This window comes from Haliotis asinina, chromosome 12, assembly GCF_037392515.1.
Source record: "Haliotis asinina isolate JCU_RB_2024 chromosome 12, JCU_Hal_asi_v2, whole genome shotgun sequence".
NCBI classification, from domain to species: domain Eukaryota; kingdom Metazoa; phylum Mollusca; class Gastropoda; order Lepetellida; family Haliotidae; genus Haliotis; species Haliotis asinina.
Genome location: NC_090291.1, coordinates 29549350 through 29576811, shown reverse-complemented (window position 1 = coordinate 29576811; position 27462 = coordinate 29549350). Strand labels below are relative to the sequence as shown.

Here is a 27462-nt window from a genome sequence, read left to right as displayed (position 1 = left end):
TAAGAGGCGACAAACGGGATCGGATGGTCCGATTCGCTGATTTGGTTGACTCGTGACATCGTATCCCAGTTGCGTGGATTAGCGGTCATGATGTTGACCACTGGACTGTCTTATCTGGACAATGTCATATAGCTTGAATAATGCTGAGTGAAGCGTAAACCTAAACCCACTCACTCAGTACCTCAAATCTACTGCACTGGATACCCTTATAGTATGAATATTACATACCTACTGCTGAATGCCTTGCACTGTTCCAGCTCCCTACTGCAGCAAATAATCTCATACTGTAAAACATATTTAATTCAGTGGGGTATATATTATGCTGCATTAATATCTATATTAATTAGAGTTGGTGGGGTAGCCAAGTGGTTGAAGCGTTCGCTCGTCTCGCAAAAGACTCGAGTTCGATTTCCTACATGGGTACAATGTGTGAAGCCCATTTCTGGTGTCCCCTACCGTGATATTGCTGGAATATTGAAAGAAGGCTCATACACCTGAACTCACTCACTCACTATATTAATTTGTAATGTACATTGGCATCTGCATATATTTGTTAGAAACAATGAATATTAAAAGACTAGGAATTTACTCGTGGATATGTCCAAATACATTTGCAAATGTCTCCTTGAAGAAAATAAAAATGCACTCGTGTCGTAAAGAAAGTATGGCATGGCCACTCATATATAATATCCTCTATATCGTCAAAAACTGTGTTCCAGAGGAGATATCTTGTGTGAGATCAAACGACATCTCCTATGAGATATCATTTTGGAAGTAGATTTTGTACAATGCCCGGACATTTACATGACGTCATGAACTTCATGACTTCACAATGCTATGATGTCGCTTCACTGCATGTCTAATGGTAATTCTGTGTTGAGAGATGAACATTTTTCATTGAAAACTAATGAAGAATTGTTTTTTATGATAAATAGAATCTCACCCTCGTGTCTGGTGATATCAGTTTTATCAACACTTGTTGACGAAAGTAAAAACATCCCCTGCAAGCATCGGATATTTGTAACTTTAATCAACACGTGTTGGTATAATTGGTATCAATAGACCCTTGGTTGAGATTCTCTATTCATCAACAATTTTATATTGGTTTACTGTAAATTGATTCATACAAAAGAAAATTATTCCCATCTTCGAAGTAATACACAGCACACGTAAATAAAACACAACCCAAGAGTATGTATATTTATGTCATTTTAGCAACGCAACGAAAAATCATTGTCAAGAATGATTGTGATCATTATGCGCTTAAGAAAATAGAAGTAACGATGCCTTAAATTGAAGGTAACAGGCCTTTCTAGACTGTGTGAATGGACATGTCGTTCGAACCCATTTATCATTGCTACCCAAAAGACACACAAAGCGAGAATATTGTAAAAAAAAATATATTGAAGGTAAGTTAACTTGGTATTGATTTTGCAAACTATTCTTACAGAATATTAGCACAATATGAGCATTCCGCTAACAACTGTCAATGACAGCGATTCATAACTTGTGGGAAAGTACGGGGAAGACTATGCCTTAAAACCTCGGAAAGGTACGATGACACCTATTGTAACGCTAGTCCTCCGGCGGTACAAGGGCCTGTAACCAGTTTAAAGGAATCTACCAATCACAGCGCGTCTTGCAAAGCGGGGAAGGAAATTATCCAGTCGTGTATATTGTACCACAATATACACGACGTCGTGTATATAGACGATTCGTACGGGGCGCATGGAAGTACAAACTTATCGCGCACCTGCCAGTGTATTATGTTAGAACGATAACTCTAATTGAAACATATACATAGTTACTTATTATTGTGTCTTAGTATCACACGTTAATTACATATTTTTCACCTTTGTTTGATTGACATTAACCATGTATGTGGCCAAATCCATCCCAGTTGATCATAAAGACTTGATCCACGATGTCTCCTATGATTTCCACGGAACAAGGATGGCCACATGTTCCAGCGACCAAAGTGTGAAGGTGATAACCAGTTTTGAAGAAGACAGTGCAGGAATGAAAATTTAGTTTCTATCAATATTGTAAGCCGATTTGCAGTAAATGAACACGTATACATAGGACTCGTACATACTCCATGATGTTGACATGTTTTGTGCAAATTGTCACATTATTGCTGTGGACTAAGCAGTTAGTCTTTGAAAACTTCCTGTTTTAAGGATTGCTAAAGCTGACAATGCCATTCTCCACCTGTGTTGCACAGTTTGTATCCACAGTGCACATTGTACAGAAGTTGGTCTGTTTTGCAAGTTCTTGTACCAAGCACACATCAAACTGACTGTAGCATTCTGGGTACATACCCATTACACATCAAAATAATCCATGGATTCAGCCATGCTTCCATAAATCAAAGTGATGAATTTCGCATTCAACACGGGTGGTCAAAGGTGGACAATTATACGAATGAAATGGTAGAAACTAAAAACAAAAACTCACCGAGACAGGTGCTCCTTCCAGTGATGCCATGGTTTGGTGTGTGAGTTTCGGGACGCGACCGACAAATCATGGAATGGAGCCAAGAAATCTCCGAAGATTGCTGAGTGTGTTTCAAGTTGTACAGACATTGTTTCTGATAGGGGCAATATGTTTATGTTATTATCGCTAAATACCGATATCGCTGCAATTGTTTTGCGATTTGGCTTAACTTGTTTACATTTGAGATGCAGTTCCTTCAGATTTGCTGAAATTGCTTCACTTACTTAGGGGGGACTGGAACACGATCAAGCATATCCTGCTTGACTGTGTTGAATTCTCCATCACAAGGGATAAATATTTCTATGTCAAAACTGTTAAGGATCTTTTTACCTCTGTTAGTACTCATTTAATTATTGTTTTTTGAACAGAAATTGATTTCATGGGTGAATTTTTATTAATATGTTCTGTAGAAAGATGTATTTTTATGATTGGTAGTTTAGATTAATAACTAGAATTGTTAGTGGATGTACCCTCAGAGGGGGTTGAAGTATTGTAAAGTTATTGTCCTCCTGAGAGGGTACGTAAGCCCCAAAACGTTCAAAGTCAATGTAAATTTAATTTTGGCTAAAATTTCTTACAATCGCCAGCAGCTTAGGGGATGATGTAAATCCAACAAGGGTCCATGCAGGTAGCAAAGGTACTGTAAGTCCCCATGGTCCCTAGTCTGGTGATCTACCCACTGTTGTTGGCGATCTATAGCCAGTTTATATATTGTATTGTCCATATAATGATATCAGTTATAACTTTCCACGCTAGTTTTGATGCTAATTGTGATATTCTAGTTTTCGTACTGTGCTTCGCTGACTGGTTTTATAATATACATATCGTCCTTTTCATTGTTAAATTTTCTTGTGACGATAAGGCTGAAAGATTGCCGATGTGACGTTAAATATTAACTCACTCACTCACTCTTGCATTAGAATGCTACACATCATCTGCATGTGTACTCCAGTGACTGGATCATATGTTGGTGTTGTAGGTGTGGGACTTGGGAGAAGATGGAGAGTGGCACTGTACAGCTAACTGGAAGGTATTGTTGAAGCCTTCATATTGACTTTATGTAGAGACAACCATCAGTACTTGTAATATTTTGTATGTTACGTTGCTTCTGTCTTAGTAAGAACTGGATCAGTATTCAGTATAGGAACTGGATCAGAATAAAAACTGCATCAGAATAATTATGCAAAGACTTCTGCCAGCCCCACTTAAATTTCATTCTAGTCAAATCATATCATCCTGAACATATATTCCCCATTTGATATGGATGAGTTTTAACATGTTTCTTTAATTTATGTGAACAGGCAGAAAGACATATCCAATCTGTGAAAGTGCCACTCGGACCTTTCCTCATTGTTAAAAATAAATTAGGGATGATGTGAGCATGCTTGTTGTTTTCCCTTTTATTATTTCTCACCAACAATTTACATCGGTAGTTTGTGTTTTTAGTAATTGCTAGTGTTATTATATCTGAATAATTTTCCCCATGATTGTGTAGACACACAGTGGCTCAGTGTGGAGAGTGACGTGGGCACATCCTGAGTTTGGGCAGGTGCTAGCTACATGCTCCTTCGACAGAACAGCAGCAGTTTGGGAGGAGCTGGTGGGAGAACACGGCAAAGGTGAAGGTCAGACACCATGGGTCAACAGGGGAAACCTTGTGGACAGTCGAACTTCTGTGACGGATGTCAAGTTTGGACCTCAGTATTTGGGCTTGCAGCTGGTTAGTTTTCAATGATTGGGTCAAAATGTTTTCTGAAGACATGCAGATGTTACTTTAAATGTTTTTTGCTGACACTTCTGAGTTTTAACATGTGTTGTAACATGTTGCATACAAAGCCTTGAAATAAGAGTTGACTAATGGGTTTGGATGCCATGTTATCCCAACCGTGACCTATGCTCATCATGTTAATGGCTGCATTGTCTGGACCAGACTGAATATTTACACGCAGCTGCCACTTAGCTGATACATTGCTGAGGGCTGTGTTAACCAACCAACCAATCCTTTCTGTTCAACAACTACTGTAATTTATAACCTTTTAATAACCTTTTAAAATTGCATTCTGTGATACTGAAATATGTTGGCACTTTGAAAGTAATGATGCACATATTTTTAACTTACCTTGCCATAGGTCTTGTGCATATTACCTCAAGCTTTGATCAGACACTTGTTGATTCACCATTTCCTTGAATCGTGTATTGATAATTGTACAGGAACGGAAGTGACTTGATATCCACTCCCACGCAAGTGCGGACTGTCAAAAAAATTCACTTTACTTCAAGTATCTTACGAGTCAACCTATCACAGCCTGATGCCCACTCTCATCCGGAAGTACAGCAGCTTCTGTGGACACTCCTTTTGCCAACAACCATGACAACACAGCCTGGCTGTTCCTACACCGACTCCAGCGCTGATTTTTACTTCGTCTGCTGTGGTTTCAGCGCTAACACCAATGGCTCCTCCCGCTGACGTTGCAGACTTGCGGTATGAATCAGTGTTGACACTGTTACTGATGCCAACGCCGTTTGCTGATTATCATATCATCTTGCTCCAGTTTGCTCTGATCTAGGAGTCCATGCTGTAGTAGCCGCCGATCTAGGTCTAGGTCTCACTCTGCCCAGGGTTCTACAGATAGGGATTGGTGTTCCAGATCCTTTACTGGCATGAAACGTCATCGTCGGTCCCGGTCCAGGTTCATTCCTTCTCGCCAGTCACCAAGTTGCCTTCACTCTTGTTCCATGGATGTTACATGCGGTTCTCTGAAAGAGCCTCAGCGGTCGTCTGCTCTTCAGTGTCCAACGCCTTCTACCTCAAGTCACTGGTACAATGGAAGTACAGTTTCTTAAGATGATCAGGGGAACGCTATTTCTCTCCAGATTGCAGTGAGGAGATGCTTGAGGAGACAGATGATGGGGGCACATACCTTCCCCTTTTGTGGTTTCCGACTGGATTGCTGCCAGGTGGTCTGATTGCCCACTGCCGTCTTCTGGTGCTGACGACCTGAAGACCATTAGGATTTTGCCGGAGTTGCTTTTGCCACTTCAAACAATGGTTGCCGATGCTGTTGCATCTCTGGCAGATTTTGCTAAACTATCACTCAGCTCGATAACCAAGGCTCCGATGTTACGCAAGAGTGACTATAAGATTCATAGTTAGCATTTCGCTGATAGGGAGCGGAATCCTTGAAGCTCTTATCCAGTTCTTATCCAATTCTCCTCAGTCGTCCTATCATGTGCAGGATTCGAAGATGCTAGCGGCAGATATGGAAATTAAGTGGATGTTAAAATCCATTTCAGCTTTGGTATCTGCGACTTCGGTGGATTTAACTGATGGTAATGTGTTGAGGGTCGACCATTTGTCTACTTTATTCCAAGGGCAAGGGAATGTTCTACATGACACATCTTTGAGCGGCATGGGCCATGACAACCATTGTGCGGCGCTCTGGCTTCCTGGACACTTGTTCATCACAGGAAGAACTCAAAAGAAAGTTGCTGAGAACCCTTTTCACGTTGTGTTTCCTCTTTGACAATAACATCCTGGAGGTATATAGAGAACATGCGGAACTCACTCACATGGAAGTGCCCCTGTTTACGCTTGAATCCTTAGGCTCTGCCTTTCGTGGCAAGTCATCATCTAAGGGCAGAAGGAAGCGTCAGTAAGGGAGTCTGCTCGTAGTGCTTTCAGCAGAGGACGTCATGGCAGGACCAAGTCTGATAGAAAGAGCTGCCAGCAGGACCGTCCCTTAGAGCTGCCCTTGATGCCGGCAGGTGTATGGGGAAGTGGCCCACTCAGGTCACTGAAGATATGGGCATCCTCTCCCCCATTCGTGCCAGTTTGACCTTCTCCAGTAGGCAGGAGACTGAGGATCTTCTGACACAACTAGTCAGTCTTAGAAGATCTGTTTGTGACCAGTATCCTCAAGAGTGGCAACAAGTTGCCTATTGCCGTGTCGCTGCCTCTGACTACAACGCCTTAGTCACACATGTATACTCCAGATCAACAGTCACTGCTAGCAGACCGAGGTAGTGGTGGCTGCATCTGTAAGCCTTCCACCTGCTTTGTCACAATCATGGCCTTCCTCTTCTGAACATTTTTGCCACCTGATTTAACAATCAGCTCCCTCTGCGAGTGTCCCCCCATTCCAGACACGGAGGCATGGGCAGTCAATGTCATGTCCTTGTCATGGGAGGGTCTGGACATGTACACCTTTCCACAGCCAGTTCTGCTGCCAGAGGTCAAGCTTGTAGGATTCATCAACTTTTGGTTGAACCTCAACAACAGAAATCCGCAACATTTACCAGAGTGGCCTCACCTGCCCCTGCATACTCTCGGTCGCCCAACTGCAACCGATGCGTCTCGCTTTCATCTGCATTTACCGAAAGCATTGAAGGCCAAAGGTTTTTTCGGGCATGTGGCTAAAGTTATTGCTCAAACTTATCAGGTTTATACAAGATCCATCTATGATGATAAATGGACATCTTTTCAGAAATTCTGTGCACTGAAGTCCAAGGACCCGTTGTCAGCTTCTCCTCAGTTCATCGCATTCCTCCTCCTTCTCCTTCATAGTGAGTTAGCGAGATACACGCACTGGATGGAATTTTGTGGCAATAAATCAACTGCCTGTAGAACTAGACAGAATGTTAACCATTAGGCCTTGGCTTCTACCATGGCTCTCCACAGGAACTGCACCATCTTGACTACCATGAAGGGGTGCTTTTGGACATCATCAATGGTCTTCGCTAGCCTCTACGTGTGGGATCTAGCAGTAGAGGATGTTGAGGGCCTTCAATCCTTTGGTCCACTGGTTACTGCCCAGCAGCTTCCAACCTTCCTCCCATTAAGTAACTACTTCTTCTTACCTCCTGGTCCTAAGGTTAACCCAAGCCATGGCCAAATGCTCCTACCCACTCTGGGCTTTTCAGACTTGTTTTCAGTAAAAGTGAATGTTTTGGATAGTCCGCACTTGCGATCACATCACTTCTGTTCCTATACAGTCATTGATACATGCTGTAACCATTGGTGGCCAAGTGGTTTGAGTGGTTTTTGATTCCTCTCATGGGTACAAAATTCACACACCAAAACTCACTCACTCAGCATTAGAGAGGATATAAAATAAGGACTAGAGTCAGTATACTGGAAAATCCATTTTAAACTGTAGAACAGAGAGACAGACAGACAGACTACGTAAATAAAATAACTTTGAACACACCATTGAACCCGTTTACCTGTTATGATGATTCAAATGTAAAACGCAAGAGAAGATTGATAACATTGAACCAAAGATTGTTCCATTGATAATTGAACAGTTGTCAGGTTCCAGTGACTATTTGTTTGTATAGGCTACATGTTCTGCTGATGGGATTGTCCGTATCTACGAGGCTGTTGATGTGATGAACCTCAGTAACTGGCCTCTCCAGCATGAGATCTCATGTAGAATCAGCTGCAGCTGTTTGTCCTGGAACCACTCAAGGTGTGTCGTCTTTCTTACGGGAATATGCTTGGAATATTCTCAATGGCAGTTGTGTTATATTTGTGCATGAAAGGATTTTGTGATAGCTTAGTAAAACCAAAGTAACAGACAAATAAGCAATATTCAGGCTTCTTTGTGTTGCACGCCTGTTTGACTGTTTGCTTGTCATGCTGGAGACGTGTTCCATTCCTGACATGGATACAAACAGTGAAACCCATTTCTCTCGTCCGTCTCCATGATATTGCAGGAGTATTGCCAATAGCAATGTGAAACCATGGTCACTCATTCACTATTTGTGTCGCAAACCAGACAGTTTGTCTATATGTTTGATTTGCATCTGACATACAGTGCTTTTCCTTTGAAAGCTACTTTGGAGTCAAAACAATCCTTAGGAAATCCAAGATGAAGTGGACAACAATATCTGTCCTTACTCTCCAGGATGTTGCGTAATAGGTGTTTTTTTCACATGTTGGCATCACACTCATTTTAGATTGAATATGCAAGGACCAACACCATTTTCATCATCTCACAGCTGTGACCTTGCTGGTTGTGTTGGTACCTGCAACATAAGTTGTTGACATATAAACTTTACTGATAACATGTTTACAGAGTACATCCGCCAATGATAGCTGTTGGCAGTGATGACCCTAACCCTGCTGCTGGGGCGAAAGTCCACATCTACGAGTACAATGATAATGCAAGGTTCGTAATGTAGAGTGACTGCACACAGTAACATTTCATGGAACATAATGTAACCATTCTATTCCTGTGTAAATCTTTATATACTTTCTCATGCATAAGTGAATTGAATTGCTTTTATGAAACATTGAAATGACAAACATTTTCACTTTTTACTTTTACTTTATATCTTGTTTAAAATTGGAGATCATTTGTGGATTGTCTAGCATGATATTATCAACTGTACACAAATTAATATGGTGTGTCCATTGTCAGTTATAATCATTTAATCATGTGGCTAGTTATCATAGAGTGTTCCAGTAAGTATTTATTTATGTTCCAGAAAATGGAACAAAGTTGAGAGTTTATCCATGGTGACTGACCCCGTCCATGATGTTGCCTTCGCTCCAAACTTGGGGCGGTCATACCATCTGTTGGCAATCACTGCCAAGGATCTGAAGATTATTTCCCTGAAGCCATTGAGGAAGGATGTTTCCTTAGGAGCACAGGCCAGTCTGACGAAGTTTGAGATGAGACAAGTGGCAAGTTTTGGTGACCATGAGTCCCAGGTATAATGCAACATTTTTCACCTCACCAATTACAACCAAATGTCAGGCTATGTAACTAGATCACATCACAGATACATCACAAAGTCGACCACATGTCATGCTAGACCTTAGGTGCATAAAGCATTTACCCAGCCATCTGATCAGGATCATGTGTTGACCAGCCCTCACAGGCACCAGAATGAATGAAAACCATGAAGATCCGGGCTAGAATAAGTCTGCAACAACCCATGCTTGCCATGAATTGACAAAAGGCTCTGTGCTTGTCGTAAAGGGCGACTAACGGGATCAGGCCTCAATTTATCGAAACAAACTTAAGTCTCAGTTTTGACTTAAGTTTGAGTAAACACGGGAAAATTCAATTCCCAGAATATTAATATCAATATTAAATTCATAGTACACTGTTTGAGGTTAGTGGATAATTTAATCAAGTATGTTTGGTTTTTTTTTTTGTTTTAAAAGGACAGTTGAGTTAAAATTCAGCTGTTTCATTTTGTCAAACTCAGTTTGAAATTTGAGTAAAAACTTGATATTTTATACTTATCCTGACTCATGCTTAATTGCTTTTCTCCTCTTCCTGGCGAAAGTAGTGGAACACCTGAAATCCCTTGAAGTTCCCTTCTAAAAGAAGCCAACATAAATTCACACTCACCCATGAGTTACCTCCCCTCCTGCGCACATGGTCATGATACTCACTTTCTACTTATTGCCTGAGGGCGGCTGGAGTTACCTGGGGTCTCCATTACGGTGTTAAGTTTAAACAACTATTTCGTTCCTTTTTTTATGTATATGTATCACAATTTGTTTATTTATGATTATTGGATATTGAAATAGCACATATTTTGTCAACCGAGACTTAGTCTCTGTTGATGAAATTGTGTTTATAGTGTAGATTACGGCTGTCAGAGGTTGACCTTCTCCGGCCTCTAAGCCCTTGTGTTCTTCCACTATTTGTTGTGAAATTTGCAGTAAATTATCTTTTTCAGAATTTATTGTATAACTTTGTTCTTTTCACAGGCGTGCGAGGGACAGGCAATGTCGACTTTCATTAGTCATGTTTAATCGGGTGATTTAGCTTCAGGTAATCGTTTTTTCATTAACTTCTGAATTTCATTCCAGTTACAGTCAGGCGTGTCTCCGGGGTTATACCTTGGGTCCAGCGAGTTGTCCCCTAGACCACAGAAGAATCCTTCATTGGGAACGGGGGTGTCGTAGCCTGAAAAGTCTAGATACGATGAGCTGGCGTTGATGATACACTTCGAACAGTCAGCTGTCGCTGTACGCAGCCATTCGATGCAGACATCGTCATGCAACATGAGCTTGGAAAGGTCATGTTGAAGAAGAACAAAGACTACAATCTTCGTCGACTGCTGCTCCGAGATTGGCCACGATGCTCACGTGAGGAAGCTCACGTGGGTGAATGCATTCACAGGTCTACTCGTCAATGGAGAAGATCTTCAGCAGTCTCCCCAGCTTGTTGAAGGCGCTGTCAGTAGTTTACATCTGAACACCTCGTCTCAACTACTGCAGGACTGAATCTACATCCTCAACAAGATTGAAGAGGTAGTAAGAAGTATCGGCCAAGACTTCAGAGAAGTCATGATGATCAAGTGCATTGTCTTCTTGACAACGGTGCTGAAGCAGACAAGTCAGCGTTACATAAAAGAGTCCAGAGAGGAAGAGATATGAAGTTTAATACTGGAGCGTCCAGGAAGTAAATATTGAAGAACGACTGGAGATTTCCACCCTCAGCTGTTCCCATATAATCATCTCCAGTTGGTGTATTTTCAACTCTGCTGGAAGAATTGGGGAATTCTCAGTGATGAATACATTACGAAGATTTTTTCGAGACAACTACAACAAACCACTGCAAACTACACCTCCAATCACAAGAGATGATGGTATTTTCTTCGGGGAAAATTTCCGATACATCTACCTGGAAGACAATTTGTCTACATCAGCTTCAAGTGGCATGGTTGTAGACTAACCTAAATGCTAGCAAGGATATCACCGTTTGAACAAGATTTCACGATGATCAGTTGTCTGGTACACCGGTGATGTCACGTCTACAATCTTATTGGTCTTTGAGAGACAACGCCCTGCACAGAATGTGGTGTTATTGTTCCAGTATCAGGAAGTTGTCGGTGACTTTCAATGCTGGAATGATGTCGATTACACACTAGATTAACAGTTTAAAGTGTCATTTGATTCGTCGGGCAGCATAGAGGTCTTCTAACAGCAGACTCAATGTGGCAGACTCAATGTCTACTCGGTCTGCTCACGTCATCTCAAGATGTGACCAGAAGAGGACGCCTGCAACTATGTCTATGACAGCGATTCCTGAGTCACGGTTTCACAACTTGACCAGTTTATGATGCTGGACAGCTTGAAACCACACCCACTATGGGGAACTCACCCGGCAAATGTCTGCGCAGGAACTTATATGTTACAGTCTGCATTCAACAACCATCTTGATCCAAGGATGGGGTGCCCATCTAAACAATGACATTGCTGCAGGAATCTGGAAGACGGAAGATCAAACTCTTCCCATCAACCAGTTGCAGATGAAAGTGGTGATTCATGCTATCCATCACTGGTCGACGACACTGAGAGACAAGCTACTGATGATCCACACAGACAACTCAACAGTGGCTTTCTACATAAACAAGCAAGGGTGAATGAGATTGCCATCTTTACTACACCTGTTGTTTCGACATGATCGACAGTTTGAATCTCCAAATAATCGCATGTCACATACCAGTCGTCGGCAACATCACGCCTTATCTCGTCCTCTTTGTCCATCACCAACAGAGTGGATGCTGCTTTGAGAGGAGTTTTAACTAATCAGCCAGACGTTTGGATCGCCGCAAATAGACTTATTTGCAACAAGGTTCCACAAACAAACTACAACCTTTGTATCACCGGTACCAGATCCGTTAGCCTGGGCAACAGACATTTTCAGCATCCCATGGGATGGACTAAAACATCTTCACATTTCCCCCTCCAGTGCTTCTACCAAAAGTCATCGAGAAAATAAAACAGACCATGAGGCTACAACTGACTTTGGTCGCGCCTTACTGGCCAACGAGACATTGGTTTCCAACACTCATAGAGGAGGTAGGACAACCAACACTACAACTACCAGATTGGGAAAATCTTGTCCACCCCCACACGAAACAGGCACACAGCAACCCATCTGTGTTCCGACTTCACTTGTGGAACGTATCAAAATCTGTTTAAAACACGGAGGATACTCGACGAGAGCAGCGAAATCAGTTACCTTAGCCTTACGGAAATCCACTTGCACCCTTTATGATGACAAGTGGAAGCGGTTTGAGGCTTACGCCAAGAAGAAAGGATTCACAGCGGTGAAGGCAACATATCGGCAGATAGCAGAATATTTATGTCACCTACAACATTCCAGAGGTCTGAAAGGCTCATACTTGGCAGCTCATTTGTCACCATGGAAACAGGGACCAAGCTGACTAAAGTACCTGAGTTATTTGCCTTGCTACGCTCCTTCAAGTTGGAAGATGAACAATGTAGATTTAGAGCTCCAACATGAGATGTAAACATCGTACTCCCAACATCTCACAAGTGATGCATACAAGCCACTTGATCGGACCTCATTTGAACTGCTAACTCAGAAGACACAGTTTTTACTTGCCTTGGTTACAGCTGCATGAATGTCAGATATTCATGCTCTAGAATTCAACCACACAAGCTTTGATGCAAGTCATCAGCAGACAGCTCATCTGCGTCTACAATGGGATTTTATTGCGAAAAATCAACTGCCAGATAGACAATTCCACGTACTGGCACTATCTTCAATCCAAGACCCCATGATACTCAGATGTATCATTATGTCCAGTCAGAGCATTGAAGATATACATTGCAAGTACCAAGTCCAGAAGGCAGAGTTTCAAGCACCTGTTTATCCCTATATCTACTGAGACACTTACGGAAGTATCCCGCAACACGTTTTAAAGCAGCAGGATTGGAACCTCCGCGAACCTCCAACCCACATGAAATCAGAGCCTTGCCTCTACACTAGCACTACATGGGAATTGCTTGCTGTCAATTATAATGGAGGGCTGCTTTAGGAAATCAAATATGGTGTTTGCCAACCACTACCTACGAGACATAGCCACGAAGGACGTCTCTGGCAATGAAGATACTTGTGCGCGAAGAGGTGTCGCAACTAGTCTCGATTGCTGTGTCTTGACATTTAGTTGCATCAGACACTAGTGGGACACTAGTTACTTTTAATGGCATCACATGCCAGTCAACGGAGTCGTCTACGGAAGACAAGTTCGACTGGATGTAATCCCCCCAGAATCTACAATGAATATTAGAAAGGACAGGACCAAATTATTGCTGTTACAAGTTCTCATTAGGGGGGGGGAATTATTGGACGTAATTTTGAACAGCCAGCAGAATCCAGCATGGTCTGACCCACCGCCATTTCTGACGGATTCTGTAAGCAATTTAAGCATGAGTCACGATAAGGAAAAATATGTAATTTTCTGAATAAAATTGATATTTTATACTTACCCTGACTCATGTCGAAAGCCCTCATAGCCCCCTTCACAAACATGCTGAATTCTTATATTTTTCGTGTCGTGCGATTATAGGAGAGAATGAGTATCATGGCCGATCAGCTGAACATGTGCACGGGAGGGGGAGGTAACTCATGGGTGAGTGTGAATCTATGTCCGTTTCTTTTAGAAGGGAACTTCAAGGGATTTCAGGTGTTCCACTACCTTCGCCAGGAAGAGGAGATAAGCAATTAAGCATGAGTCAGGATAAGTATAAAATATCAATTTTATTCAGAAAATTACATTTTGGTTTGAGAAATCGGGGCCAGGTGGTCAGGCTCACTGACTTTGTTGACATGTCAGTGGTTCCCAGTTGGGCAGGTCAGTGCTCATGCTGTTGATCACTGCATTCGTTTATTTACAGACCTCTGCCATGTATCTGGAATATTGCTGATTGCAACGTAAAATTATACTCACTCATCATATTGAATGAACAGTCAGATCCATGTTGTGTTCGAAACTGTTTAACCATCATGCTTGCACTTGTCAGCATCTTAATGTACCTTTGGAATGTGTGGCCCAATTCCCTCACCCAACTGTTGATCTGTTGCAGGTGTGGCGGGTCTCCTGGAATGTGACTGGTACAATTCTAGCATCATCTGGAGATGATGGATGTGTGCGGCTATGGAAAGGTAAGACAGACCTGCAGATATATGTCAATATGGAAGAAGGTATCTATTATACATTGTACTGGTTAGTTGAAGAAGGGTGGTCAAACACTTGTTAAGCAGATGAAAGGGAAGAGTAGTGTAGGTGCTTCTATAGGATATGGACACAATGGTGCCCATTGGATATGCTGTCAACCATTGGTTATTTATCCTCAATATCTAGGGTATATTTCAACTACTCTAGAGCTCGACTCAATAATGTTATTACCTCCCTTTACTAACTCCATAGTCTCACAGTGGCCGGTCAGCTAAGCCACCATTGCAGTTGAGTTTGCCAGTGTCAACAATAGTTCTAGAAAACAACATAGCTCCAACATAACGTATACTCAGGAGACATCAAGGATGTTGTTTATTGTGGATCATTGTTTATGAAGGGTTTCTAATTAACAAGTGTTATAACGAGCTGAGGGTATGGAGCCTTGCATAATTTCAGAATGAGTAAGTGACAAATTTTGTTGTTTCATAGTATCTGCTTATTTCTCTGTGAACTTGGTAATCACTTGTTTTTTTTGTTTTTTTTCCATTAGATCTGTAAAGCATGGACTTTGTTGTCATAATTACTGCATTTGTATATTACATGTTGATCTCATGTGCCTTGTTCCCTGTTCAGCAAACTATCTGGACTCCTGGAAGAGTATCTCAGTGATGAAGGGCGATGGATCACCACAAGACTCCGCTCGGAACCACAACAATGTGCCCCAAGCAGTGTCGGTTGCCAATGGCAACACTGAAGGCGTCAGGTATTTTAGAGCTGCTCCAATCACCTCAGCCAATCAGGTTGTCTGGCACTAGGGGGAGATAACTCTAATAATGCAATCTAAAAGTACATATTGAGTTCTGTTGAGAGGAAGATCATGGAACCAAGTCCGCAAGAGCTGTTGAGTCCAGTTATAGAAAACAATTGTAGCAGTATGATGATCGTAACTCCCATACTCAGTCATTGACGGTCTTAGTGCTAAGTGCCATGATCACTTTGGGCAAGTGGGCACAGATAGCTAAAGTCATTCATGGGACACTGAATACTGTAGACTGATCAGTATCTAGAAGATGTTACAACCCAGATATCAAGTTTTGAGGATGTGGAAAGTGTTATTTATGCTTGGAGGCCATGACGTTGATCATCCTCAGATTTCATAATCAGGCCATCACTCCAAAATATGAATCTTGACAATCAGGGCCTAGATTTTTTAAGCTCTCGTCATGCTAAGACAGTCGTACATTATTGTTAAATGCATATCACAGCAATCTTACTGCTAAGAGAGCATCGAAAATCTAGGCACTGAAACACAGGCAAATGTCCAGCTGTCCTATTCATTGATATTTTCACACCATACTGCCATCTTTCTTCCTACTACCAAGGTTATGAAAAGACCTTTTTCCAAACATTTTTAGATATGAGTCAGATCCCTTTGCCATCACTAATTTTTCTTGTATAATTGATCTGCTAATGTTCAGCTGTAGTGGACAGAGTTATGCCCCCTTGACTTGCATCCTATCAGTACAATATTTCAGTGTAGTTAGACTTAGATTCTCATTCCTCACCAGAGTTAATTATGAAGATATTTCCAAAGAATATAAAGCATTTTTGTATTTATATGCAATCCATTATTAGCTATACATTCCTGTGTTTGTTTGCAAGTTCTGTCAGTTATATGAGGAACTTTGACAGCTTTTAGAGTCTCATCATGTAAAAATAATGATATATCATTTAGTAACATTATCAAAGCTAGGGATCGAATTGTCTGAGCACAAATCAGTTAGCTGAAGACTTTTGGCTGATTATCTCAACAAATGAAATTATTCAATACTAATAAGTGTCACTGAACTGAAATCATATTTTTTAGACATATCCAGCATTACACCGTATCATCAGGGACAATTTCTCTTCTGACAGAAGTAGGTATGCAAGCAAGAGATGGAATTTTTAAAGACACAAACAAGGAGTGTTAGAAAAATAGAATGTCATTAATGAGGCCAAGTTTTCTGATATGCTTTATGTATAATATAGTTGAGGTTTGATTCCCTTGTGTACAATGCTTGAAGCCAGTTTGTGTTGATTATTACCATGACGTTTGATGGACTGTTGTTAAACTTGGCAGAAAACCCAACTCTATCAGTCACTCTGGGTTCTTAAGTCCTCTCATTAAAGTCATGTCATAAAGTAAACATTTTATAACTTATCCTATCTCACGCACTGCATAACGTAAGTATATAAATATACAATTTATTGTAAAATTTACAATTTTGTGACTGGATAATTTCTTTAATATCACATATTGTTTCACATTTTGTTGCTAGCTGCTTTGTGATCCTAATTTTCCAGTTTTTCTGCTATCTGAACAGGAAATACTTGATGTTAATGTGTGTACATGTACTAACCAGCCATGAAACATGTTTATTGTGGAGTGTGTTACATTAAGATGTGTGCAGGATTCAAACACCCCACCAGTAAAATGTGTGCAGTTTTTTTCTGATGTCCCACGACTATTTGAAATGAAATGATTTAACTTACCTTCTATACCACTCTATGGAAAACAAAGTTCAGAATCTGTAAACAAATTCATCCTAATTACTCAAAGCAGTGCCATATCATCTCACTGATGCCAAGATGCCAATCACAATGCTTAGTTTTTATGCCTTACAACATAATTTTTATGTGTTCTACGCAAATAAAGGTTTTTCATTACATTTTTACTTTTTGTCTTTTTGGGTCTTTCTTAGGCAAACTAGTATTGAAGATGCACAACTGATACTCTCTAGTCTATGGATAGTATTTATATGGAATAACAGATGTGTATTTTTACACATTATCAAAATAAGTGTTTCATATAATGTATATTTGTGCCCCAAATTTGAAGACATTTTTAGGATATGAATCTGTTTCCTTATCAGTGTGTGTGCCATTGAGACTATCATTCCTACTGGAGATAGTGTACCTGGAGTTGAGGTGTATCATATCTGTGGATCATTGAAGACATATGTCTTCAGTTTTGTAGTCGACATATTTTGTACTTGTCTTTTGTCAATACAGCTGATGTCAAATTTTGAATTAAAAGTTACCGTTTGAATTTGTTAGTCTGTTATTTGTGCATCAGTGAGTTGGTGAGTGTGGCATTGTTAGTGAGAGATAACAAGCATGCGCTAAAGTTAGGTAGTGAGTGGAGATTAGGAGAGGTGACTGAAATATTCTGAGCCTTAGCACTGAGGATGTGTAGTACACCTATATATATTAAGTACAATGCTCTATTTGACCCTTCACTTGAACAAGTCTGGAAAATGATCCATAGTGTCAGATTCCTGTCAAGAATAATCTCCCCTGTCAGGACAACTCCAACAAAGATTGATGTCAGGAGATCATGATTCTTCATTACCCACAAATTTCATGATCCATGATTTTTATGTGCAGTATACAAGATGTGTATGTTACAAAGTAGTTCCCTATGAGAGAGTTATAACATACTGAGGATTGAAGATAAAGACAAAAGTTTTGGTGTCCTCTGCTCCACAGACTACGAAACCTAAAATGCTTCAGGTTCATCATGTTTCCTAAAGGGAAATTGGATTTAGTGTCATTTTTCGGGATTTAGAAGGAATGCTACATGTTGACAGTCTCCCAAAATGTTAAAACAGTATTAAACTAATCTGCGTTGGTATCTGTGAGAGAGTATCACAGTTTGAGGACTGAAAGTGTACTTGCTCACAAGTACATAGGTGTGTTGAAATGGATGCATGACTTTTAGTACTCATTGAATCTATTCTTGATTCGCCAAATTTGGCACCAACTTCCACCTTACTCCTTATTTAAAGTAATGTTTCTCAAACGTTATACATACTGACTCACTTCTGCTATGGCGTTACTTTCACACCACCAGGATCAAGCCGTCTGCACAAATGGGATCCAGGCACAATAGGGCACTTCACCATGTATGTTGACCTTGGAGAGGATTATGTTAAAGAATATTAAGAAATAAATAGTCTTCGTAGTTGGCATCAAAACTTTTCATCCACCTCCTGTATCTCCAGTATCCTAAGGTGTTAGAGTCCATGGTAAGACTGCCTGGTAGTATCAGTATATTGCAATACACAAATGATCCATATTGCAAAATGTGTTGTTGAGAACCAATATGCCATTTTTTCATTGAATAACAAACTAAAACATTTTTTGTGAATGAAACCCTGTGTAGACTTTAATTTAAGCCTGAAGAATAATCACAAAAACTTCACATATGTTTTTTGCTCAATATACTGTAGTAGTATAAATTGTGTTAACTAGAAAATAGAATCCCTGATGATGTGACATAATGTTTAGATTGCTGTTATCAGAACCGTAACTATATGTTCCAGGGCTTATAATGTAGGAAATAGGATTGTAAATTTATTCCACAAATCACTGGAGTTGCTCATTTATGACGACATTCTAACTTTACGTCACAATATGATTTGAATGACATCACCACTGTTGATGACACAACAAAACAATGTTTGCGATGTTTCTACATGTCAATACACCGCAAACAGCCTTGCAATTTCCGGGAATCAAATACCATTTGATCATGTTTTTCAACCAATCAGATTACAGAATACAGTGACTTTTAGTTTACAATGTCTCATTGAAGGGTGTTTCTTCAATAACGGCACTTAACATCGAAGGGAAGCTCTAAATGATACAGGCCGTGAATGTTTACCACCGGTCAAACCCATGTGTGGTGCAGCGAAACCAGGAAACGTAAACAGGATTCAGGATTCAAACCAACAACTCTGAGGAGAGTTTCTTGAACACAAGGTTACAGTGGCTGGACAACAGACCAATAAATCCTGGCATACTTTCCAGTCTCTGGTGTGTCTGCTTCAGGAGGGGGTAGCTAAAACAGTCATTTATGCAGAAGGTTTAGTTCTCTATATTTGCATAATGTGAGAAGCCATGAAAAGCTGGGCTATTCCTAAAAGTGGCAGCTCTTAACTCAGCTCTTAACTACATGGGCAGACATGGAAACACTCACTCACTCCTTCACTTACCTCACAGTTTATTACCCCCTGGTTAATAGATGTATATAGCTTATTGTAGCAGCTATTTTGTGACTCAGGTTAAAGGGGACATTACTTTCAGTAAGAATGAAGTGCAAAGGAGGAATGCATGGCCAACTGAACACGCTTATAAAAAGGATACTTATCGCCATATCATTTCTCTCTTCTATTATATTTTGTAACACAAAAACATTTTTCTGTAGGTATGTGTATCATTTAAACAAAAATCCACACAGAAATATATTCATTCTCAAGCAGCGTTTTCCTTGAACATTCACTGGCAGAAATGCAGAAGTGCACACTGCTGTCTCACATGTATGACTCGTGATTCCATGGCTACCAAATAGGGACAGCTGACAATGGTGACTTCTATCTTGTAATGTTTCCTTTAGTGTGCAGGTATGGAACTGGAATGTACCATTCACTGTGTTAAACATTCGACAGGATATTTCATTCAGAATAGACAGTCTCTGTGGTGTAGTGGTTAGAGTGTCTGCCCAGAGAGCAGAAGGTTGCAGGTTCCATCCCTGGCTGTGGCATACCCAAAAGTGTTAAAATATGGTACTTGTTCACGGTTCATGCTTCATGCTTAACTACAGCATGGTGTCTCAGTGAGTTAGCACTGAGAAAACAGAAGAAGTCTGGGCTAGTATGAGCAGCCATACATGCATATGCATGCACATTGTCATGTGAGCAAAATATTCTTATATGTGATGATAAACCTCATTTCACATGACCTCACCCCATTCACAATAAGATATTCAATGTACAGCTACTGCTAAACGCATTTGTGACGAGAGGCGGTACAACAAATTGGGCGAGTACACTTGGCTGCTACAGGAAGCTTGACGATTATGCACATGCAATACATGCTAATCGTGATATGAAATCAACACCGCATATTCCTTCGAATGATGTAACTGCAATTTCAGGCATAAGATACTGATATTCCACACTAATCTTTAGTTAAGATGAAGACAAATAGATGATTGGGGCATTGACAAGCATTTTAGATATTCAACAATTAAAAAAACCCTAGGAAAATGTCATTTGCTTTGTGAAATGGATCGGTGGTCCTAAACATATTTGCTTAGTATATTGTGTTGATTCAATTCGTTGGGATTGTACCTGTTCCCAAATCGAGTATGCTATAACTATTCATGCGTGAAACGCATGTGGAAAATGAACTTCTCGATATTTATCAGACAACCTGTCTCCCTCTTGTTTCAAGTGGATCATTCTGTGGGGCGTTCCCAAGTATGCAAATTGGGGTCATTTGTCAGGTCGTGGATCATCTTATATGTGTTTACCATTTGTAGTACTTAAACTGCTGTGAGAGTTATCTCCCCTGAGACTTCTTTGTATTTGTGTGATGTTATTGCACCTTTGAGAAAGTATTTTCACATGATACTCAAAAATATACTCATAACATGTCAACTGTGCATCTAATTAGAAAGATATACAGTCAGACAGCATTGTGTCAAACTTTCATGTGTCAACTTTTTTTCTTCTCTCAACAGTAAAAGCAGTCTGTAGAAGGTAATTTTTTTTCTACAGGATACACTTTCATGAAACTTTTTTTGAGGGAGTAAGAAAATGACATTATATTGTGTCTAATGAATGAACAAGAAGATGGCTTTGTCAGCAGTGTTGTCAAATTTGCAAATAAACATCACCGCACAAGATTATTTGACAAGAGCTTTTTCCAAGGCATTGTTTTATGTCCAGGGAATAAGAGCCGGTATGTAAATTCCTAATGTTTGACACAATGGTGCTGGACTGAATCTGATTATCACAGAATTCCTAGTTTTTTTATGAAAGTGTGTGGCACTATATTGTTGTAATAGACATGCTGTTAGCTATCTGTCAGGACCTGTTGCTGACTGGGTGAAATGATCCTTATTTAACTGACAAGACGGATATTTTGCTGACAGTATGATATGACGGATATTTTGCTGACCGTATGATATGACGGATATTTTGCTGACAGTATGATATGATGATATTATGCTGTGCTGACAGTATGATATGATGATATTTTGCTGACAATATGATGTAACCAGTATTTTGCTGACAGTATGATATGACGAATATTTTGCTGACAGTATGATATGACGGATATTTTGCTGACAGTATGATATGACGGATATTTTGCTGACAGTATGATATGATATTTTACTGACAATATGATGTAACCAGTATTTTGCTGACAGTATGATATAACCATTAGTTCACTGACAATATGATTTGCCGGATATATTGCTGACAATATGATATGATGGATATTTTGCTGACAATATGATATAATGGATATTTTGCTGACAATATATGATCAATGGTTTGTTGACAGTATGATGTGACAGATATTTCGCTGACAATATGATATCATCAATAGTTTGACAGTATGATGTGACAGATATTTTGCTGACAATATGATATGATGGATATTTTGCTGACAATATGATATGATGGATATTTTGCTGACAATATGATATGATGGATATTTTGCTGACAATATGATATGATGGATATTTTGCTGACAATGTGATATGATCAATAAGTTAACACATGATATTTACCCCTTCCAGGACCCCACCTCCTGGAACAATGAACATCAAGCGACTCAGCAACTGGCCCTTCACATCTGTGCAGAAAGATCAGGCCAAGCTCTTCTACTAACATGGCCACTATACTACCTCATCTAACCAGTATATGCCCATCTAAAGGTGAATGATTTTTGGTGTGGGCGAAATACTGCCATCAGTATTGGGTTATGTAGTCACTGGTTTATTTTATCATGCTGTGTTTTAGGGCTGGGACAGGTAACCTGGGTACCTTGGACAGAGGGGTAATGACTTGGACCCATCTCAGTACCCAGACCTGTTATGATCACATGGCTAATGAACAGTATAATATGTTAGGTCATGATTATAAGGTTGTATTGTCTTTGAAGATTTTGACATAATTACAATCACTTCTTTTGGATATAATGCATAATAAGATATTGAAAAACTTGAATTTTAGCATCCGAGCTAAAGAATATATTGCCATTTCTTGCAAATTTGATGTCACGGTAACTGAGTAGGGTAGGGTGATAGGGGATGGGGTACCTGGGTAGAAAATTTGGACCTGTCCCACCCTGAGTGTGTTTGGTGGTGATGTAGCACAGTTTGAATGATAGAAGTAGAATGGTTGGTGTTGATGTTAGGCAAACATTAGGAAGTAACATGAATTGACAGTTTACAAATTTTCTTTGTCTTTTTCTGTTTCTCTTTTGATGAGGATTACAAATTACACAGTGTGTCTGTCATGTTTATTGCGGCAGCAGAAGGAGCACAGGGTGGTGTTTTGTTACGTCGTTATTTTCAGGCAGGAAACACTAATGTTATTGTTTTGTTTGTATGCCAGTGTTGTATTTTGTTAATGTGAAGTGAACTGAATGTTTGCTATTTTTGATAAAAAATCTATCATCAGAATTGTACATCTGATTTTACTTGTAATGCTATTGTAGGACCATTTGCTTTATTCATGGCCATTCAATAGTTTGGCATGTTTCTTGGTTTGTATGTTCCAATAGATACATTTAGCAATGCAAAGTTACTGTAATGTGCTCTAAAAATACATCATCCTTGTGAAACTGATCCAGATTTCACACTGCTGAAACTAAAACACCATTGTTAAACTTAAGCGTAATTAATCATTGTTAACATGTTGCTGATTAGAAAAACTACACCAGACTTTTTACTTGCCCCACACTGATGGGTTCTCCAACTCAAGGGTTCCTGATCCACAAAAGTAGTTGTAGCATTGCATGCTATTTTAACAACATAGCTTTTTGTTGTATAATAGCAGTGTTACAAATACTCTCTGGATCTGGCCCCAGCTTCTGACATAAGTAGCTATACATCATTTTCTGAATAGTTACCTTCTTTCTTTCTTTTCTTCCATTTTAATTCAACAATCTGGCTAGTCTAAGTAAACTTAGCCTTGGTACTTTTCATTACACAGCACGACTGATTCTAACAAAACCTTATGGGAGGTCACGTCAGGTAACCTTTGAGATTGGTCAGTCAGAACACAACTTACCAAATCGCGAAAGTGGACATTTGTACATACATTTTGAACTTTTTATCTCAAAAAGGTTCATACCCAAATGATTCTGAATGCTATTTAGCATACGCTCGCTTCTGGGTGATGCACACGGCGCACGTAACAGCCATGACAATGGTGAGTAAACAGTCCCTGAAAATAGTGTTTTGGGCAATATTCAAGGATGTCATCTTGCGGAAATATTAGCTAATGGTAACCATGTAAGCAGAAACCCCAAAGCGTATATACTGCAGGTCAAATAACTGTGTTATATGTGGATTTTTGTTTGCTGTGAGATTTGTGTCAGTGACCTGAATATTTTGAAAGTCCCTCCAGTCCCTAAGTAGTAGCTGTTGTCTGACTGGTTAAATTATTTAACCGACTCATTATTGATTGGACGGTCATAGGTTTGTCAAAGGTTACCTGACAGGACCTTCTACAAGGTTTTGTTAGACTCAGTGGTGGCGTGTAACGAATAACACTGAGATTTAGTTTACTTAGACTGACAGTCTGTCCTTATTTTTTTGTCAATATTTTAACAGTTATTTGACTGTCTCCATGGAAGAGGAGCTCCCAAATGGACCCTCCATACCCAGCACTTGAGCCATTGTTAAACTACAACTGAATTTATCAATGTGCACCTCATACCTAATGGTCCATATGACTCAACTCAGTTACTTTTACATCTGTTCAAACAATTTCTGCAGTGCTAAATCATTAAAAAAATTGCACCCACCAAAATGGTGGAAGTGACATTTTGCTGAAAATGCAGACTGTGGCGGTGTAGTTTCAGTGATGGATTGTTCACTGGTCTGCTAGTCTGTCATACAGACCTCGAAACAAATATAAGCAGCAAAGCCCATGCAAGTGTAGATTTTCACAGTTTCAGGCTGTCTTTGGGATACTTTTTCAGTATATTTTATTATTATAATTTAGGAACTGTTGTTTCTGTAAATTATGTTTCAGATGCTGTGTTTTCATGTTAATAACGATATATGTTTGACATCTAACCAGTTTGTTTCACTAATGATTGGACACTGTTTCCAGGGGAAAGAGTCCTACCTGGTAACTAGACAGTGAACAGCACACTGTTCTGAATAAACTGATTTGTGTTGCCTGAAGAGATATTATCGGTACCTTTCCAGATTTCTGACTGTGAAAGAAGGATATTTATCAAGAAAAGTCGTCATCTCATTTTAGGCTTTTTCGTTTTTAATTTACAGTATGATATATATCTATTTTTAGTGATTACAATGTGAATAGTTCATTTAGTATTAGTCTGTGATAGTGACTAGAAAGTGTAGAAATATGTGCAATATTTGACCATGTATTTTAACAGTGACTCAACAGAGGAGAATGGGCAATGCCCATGCTTGTCAACTGAATGATAATTCCATGTCACAGTAGCTGATAGTATTAATATGAAGTTAGTTATCACCAGGGACAACATGTCAGTAGATGGTTGTGTGTGTTCTCTGAAGTTATCTTTCCATTGTACATCAATCAATGTTGTAAGTCAAACCTCTGAATTTGCTCAAACTCTTCTACACGTTTGATTGGTTGCATGTTTTTATTGTATGATTGTTATATGCTGCAATACTCCCATTGTCCAGAACATTGTTATAAATTGTTATACCATGATGAATCTATGTCACTACAACCAGCAATATCGGATACTGTCTTCTTGCAATATGTAGCCTTCAAGGAACATATTGTTTTGCCCGAAGCGTTGTGAAAATTAGTGCAAGCTAGTCGGAGAGCAAGATTTGATTCAGTTTACTAATTAACTTGATTTATTTGAACTTATGAAGTCCAAAAGAAAATAATGCATCTCTCACAGACCTTTTCTAAAAGGGAAGTCTCCAGACTATTTCTCTGTAGGCAGAGTGATTTTAGACTGACTCTGTCTCTTCTTGTCACAGGATAATGAGGTACATAGAGACAAAAACCGGTTGAATGTCATGACCTTGTCAACAAGGAAGGATAACTCTTTTGGAGACATAATATGGGAAGTGGATCTGTAGGATCTGTACCCAGTGGAGCTGAGATGTTATTGCATGTCCTGGAAAGAATTATGATGTATCTTAATCTATTGGATTATCAGATACTTAGACCAGAATGATAAAATATTTTTATAGTGGAGACAGCTACTGGTATTTCCATAATGTTCTGAAGTCCCAGAATATTTTAAAAATTTGTTAGACTTGTTTTCAATACTGTTGAAATCTGTATATATATAAATACTGTTTTGTAAAAGTGTTATCCATCCTTGCTTCTCTTTACTCTTAAGTTCCCGACATTTGATGTGTAGTTTTGATGGAAACTGGATTAGTATTTGGCTTTCTGTAGTACTTCAGGTGGTAGGTTGTCAGTGTTAGTGGATACTTGAAGCAGCTACAAACTGATTATTGTTACTACTTATTTCTTTCTCAAATTTGAAATTTAGTTAATCACAGGTGGAATTATATTACAAGATTTTGGCGTCATTTGCAACATTGCTGTGACTATAAATTTTGGAAAGAAGGTAACATGTAACAGATTCATAGATAGATCTGTAAACAAATCCAATGAACAGAACATTGATTTGATGTGGCATCAGTATTTCAGGAAATATTTTCTGAAAGTGTTATTTCAAATAACTAATTGTGCTGTGTTGTTAAGTGTGATCACAAGGAAGACTCGACAGTCTGTGCCTGCTTTGTAATGACCCTCACTTGCCCATGTTTGTATACTAATATTCAGAAACCACCAGACTGGTGCTGTTGGATGGCTGTGTGGAAGATGTGTTTTCCACTTACTAAAGGACTCAAGTTTGATTTTGTAGATGTATACACTATATCAATTTCATTGTATATTAGACCAGTTAGGCAAAATGGTTTCCATCACAAACTGTTTTAACTTGTGTTCTGTTGATAAGACTGAAACTATGAAGCTGCCATGGTGTTGTCTATTGTGTTACAAAGTGAAATTTATGTTGGAATCAAAATATGAAGAATCTGTTGTCCAAAGCATTGAGCTGAATGGTCAGGATTTTACCTGATGTGTATGCCCTGCCCAAAATCATTTTCCAAAGTCTTCCCTTATGTATGTATAAGTGAAAAAGGCTAAATGAAAGCAGTTGTTAGAAGAAGATTGATGGATGTTTCAAAAGTTAAGAATGTTGCAGTGATGACTCAATCCTATCCTCAAACACCAACTGGGTTTTGAAATTTTTTAAAAGTATTAATATGAAATGTAATTTTGCAGATCCAAAATATATCAGGGTATATTTAACCTCTTCTCTGATTCACTGAATGCCACTGACGAAGTGTTTCTCTGCATTATATTTTGATGGGAGACTCTCATTTACTAAAACATCCTGTTTTTCTGACCAAGGGTTCTTTGGTCTTTGTACTTGTTTAGTCATGGTCCTTCATGCAATTCAGTATAGAAGCATAACAGTAAAAGAATGTGATCACTCACATTTACTTTATATTACCAGTTCCCGAATGGTTTGAGATGAATGTCTGTATCTGTAAGTCACTCTTTGGCCTTGATAACTGTCTTTAGTACGAAAGATTCAGCATAAATGATACACCATTCTAAACCATTTAAGTGAATTGATGACCACAGCTCCTGTGGACCGTTCTTCCAGACGTCTTCCAAGTTAGTTGAAATGTTTCCCCATATCAGTCAGCATCAAGAATTTGGTTTCCTTTCCACTAAACGGAAGGTGAAATAGTTCCCTTGTTTCTGTGTAAACATTGGTCTTGTGTTACAGTACAATTAGTCTGACACGTATGCCATGTAACATTCCTATCAACATAGCCACTGGAACATAATAAATCTATTTCTGTAAATCTTGCCTTTTAAATGAAATATCTGGGTTCAGTGT

The 27462-nt window shown here is 39.4% G+C and overlaps 1 protein-coding gene across 1 annotated transcript; it reads left to right on the top strand.

Annotated features, from left to right (window-relative positions):
* The first annotated feature begins 1708 nt into the window (after nucleotides 1-1708).
* Nucleotides 1709-27427, top strand: LOC137257958 (nucleoporin SEH1-like). Its single transcript, XM_067795478.1, has 9 exons — nucleotides 1709-1986; nucleotides 3476-3526; nucleotides 3992-4216; nucleotides 7834-7964; nucleotides 8574-8666; nucleotides 8986-9211; nucleotides 14360-14438; nucleotides 15085-15214; nucleotides 22088-27427. Exons 1-9 carry the CDS (start codon nucleotides 1876-1878, stop codon nucleotides 22176-22178), a joined length of 1137 nt encoding a protein of 378 aa, XP_067651579.1. The 5' UTR covers nucleotides 1709-1875; the 3' UTR covers nucleotides 22179-27427.
* The last annotated feature ends 35 nt before the right edge of the window (nucleotides 27428-27462 follow it).